Raw genomic sequence first — 2,626 nt, forward strand, 5'->3', positions numbered from 1 at the left:
GTGTACATACTGACAATATTTATGAATGTACAGTATGTATGTATATCTTTATATACAGTATGTATGGGTATGTGTATATATTTATATATGCCCTCCATGTATTTATCCATTTATTTTTCAGGTGAGCGGACAGATGTTGGGTGTGTGGTCCTGTTTTTTTTTTTTTGTTGGTGTATATTAAATACACTTCTAATCGCTATTTCAATCTTTCTATCTTTCTAATTACTTCTCTCTGTGTGTTTCTCTCTGTCTCTATTTTCTCTTCACTTAAAAAAGTCACTGATGATGAAGAAATACATAAACTAAATAAACTAATATTTACTTTTGTTTTCTACTGAAGTGACAAAAAAAGACCTGATTTTTTTTGTCTGCTTAACAGGAGGCTTTTTTCACTATGTTCTTGTTATTTCTTATTTTTGCAAAGTTCTTTTACATAAATGGATATGTCAATATATACAGTATGTCCATACAGTGTATAACTCTAGCTTTCAACAGCCTTCAGCATTTGYCATTTTTTAAACTTGTCAAAAGATAGTTTAACAATAAAAATGTAATCCATCAGAGTAGTRATTACATGTGACAAAAAACTGAGGAATTTGAAACTACTTTTTAAAAGCTTGTTGCAGATAAATATCAATTGAATTAAACAATACACTATAACACCTCCAACCAGGAATTATAATTATTATTGTGAGAAAATACATTTTTGTTTCTTTGCAAGTGCAGTTCACACCATTTTGTTTAAAGTATGCCCCTGAAATTTGAAGGACCAGCTACCTCTACAACTTTACCACATTCCAGCCATTCATTCATCCATCCATCCATCCATCCATCCATCCATCCATCCATCCATCCATCCATCCATCCATCCATCCATCCATCCTAACCCTAACTATCCATCTTCTTAACCACTTTTCCTATTCTTCACCGCTAACAAGTTTGGGACATCCCTCTCCCTTGGTGTGAATGGTAGAGGTAGGGCCAAAATGTAAGATGAGATTTTGCCAAAATGACACTTGAAGCCTGTAATCCTGGTTTCCTACCTTCTCAGTGGACTGTGCTGTTCCAAAGAAAATTGGCACAAAGGCCAGCCAGATGATGCAGGTGGTGTACATGGTGAAGCCAATGGGCTTGGCCTCGTTGAAGGTCTCAGGAACTCCTCTGCTCTTTATAGCGTAGACAGTGCAGGTGATCATAAGCACTAAACTGTAGCTCAGACACAGTATGAGTGACAGGTCAGACATGTCGCACTTCAGGATTCCACGGGCAAATTCCGGATTAGGAGGCTTCAGCTCCTCGTAGTCAATGGTGGTGTGAGGGGGCTCCACGCCAAACCAAACGAACACCCCCAGTAACTGTGGACAGAGAAGTTTTAGACCTCTACAGATCCTGCACTTATATACAGTTTATCAGAAATATTCTTGAGTTTACCTGGACTGAGATGAGTATGAACGTGATAATCAGCTGAGAGGTGGGGCTYATAAATTTGGGAGGTGTGACCGACTTCTTGCCCTGTTCAAAGATGCGGTAGATCCGGTTGGTCTTRGTGAGCATGGCGGAATAGCTAATGCACATGCCGAGCCCCAGCAGCAGCCTGCGGAAGGCGCACACCACCACGCTGGGCTCTGCAATCATGAGGAAGGTGATGAGGTAGATGAGGAAGATGCCCGTCAGCAGCACGTAGCTGAGCTCTCGTCCGGACGCTCGAACAATGGGCGTGTCGTTGAACCGGACGAAGGTGGCGATGACTCCAGTGGTGGCCAGGATTCCCAGTATTGCCAGGAAGACGGGAATGATGGCCCAGGGAGAGCTCCACTCCAGTTTGATGATGGGCGTGGGCCGACAACCTGTGCGGTTCTTGAAGGGCCTCATGTCAAACGGACACATGTCACAGGTGAATTCATCAAACAAGTACTGGTAGCCGTCACAGAGCTCACAGTGCCAGCAGCAGGGCACACCCTTCACCATCTTCTTCCMCTCACCGGGCTCACAGGGGAAACTACACACTGACTCTGGGATCCTAAGGTCACCTCCTGACCACTGCATCTCTTCCAGCTACGGATACAAACACATTCTTACTAAGAAATTGTTTTGGACAAAATAAAAGTAAAAAATAACACAAAACAAGGACAAATCCATGAGTAATAATGCAATATTTCTGCTTATCAGCTCAGGAAATACTTGATGAAACGTGCATGCTAAGTAAACATAATGTTTAGCTTAGCACAGAAACAAAATAATAAAATGTCTTAAAAGGATGAAAGTTCTTATTTGTTCTAGAAATAAAGTCAAGACAACCTTTGTATCAACTACAGTTTCCTGGTTTTTGCCACTTTTGGTAAGAAATAATATTCAACCTTTTCACGAGTAACAGTTAAAGTTGTTAGTCTTTGCTACCAACAAGAAACCAAGCTAGCATCTTTTTACTTTTAGCATTAAGCTACYCTAAAAAAATCAAAATTTTTATGTTGGATTTACTTAAATAAATTATGTCAGCAGGTTTTATTCAACTGAACTGAGTGAATCTAAAGCAATTTTTTTCATTTACTTTATAAGTGAATGGGAAGTAATTGTGTTAGATTTACTCAGTTGAGTAGATGCAAATGTTTTATTTATTTATTTATTT

General features: G+C 39.7%; 1 protein-coding gene across 1 annotated transcript in view; it reads right to left on the reverse strand.

Annotated features, from left to right (window-relative positions):
- Positions 1–2,626, reverse strand: part of LOC106527716 (metabotropic glutamate receptor 7) — a gene marked incomplete at its 5' end in the record, with an annotated part of 21,990 nt that overhangs the window by 3,951 nt on the left and 15,413 nt on the right. The window contains 2 exon segments of the mRNA XM_014022697.1: positions 1,044–1,355; positions 1,432–2,055. Of these exon segments, the coding sequence (XP_013878151.1) occupies positions 1,044–1,355; positions 1,432–2,055 (936 nt within the window).

The sequence above is a fragment of the Austrofundulus limnaeus genome, unplaced genomic scaffold (assembly GCF_001266775.1).
Source record: "Austrofundulus limnaeus strain Quisiro unplaced genomic scaffold, Austrofundulus_limnaeus-1.0 Scaffold339, whole genome shotgun sequence".
Classification (NCBI taxonomy): Eukaryota; Metazoa; Chordata; class Actinopteri; order Cyprinodontiformes; family Rivulidae; genus Austrofundulus; species Austrofundulus limnaeus.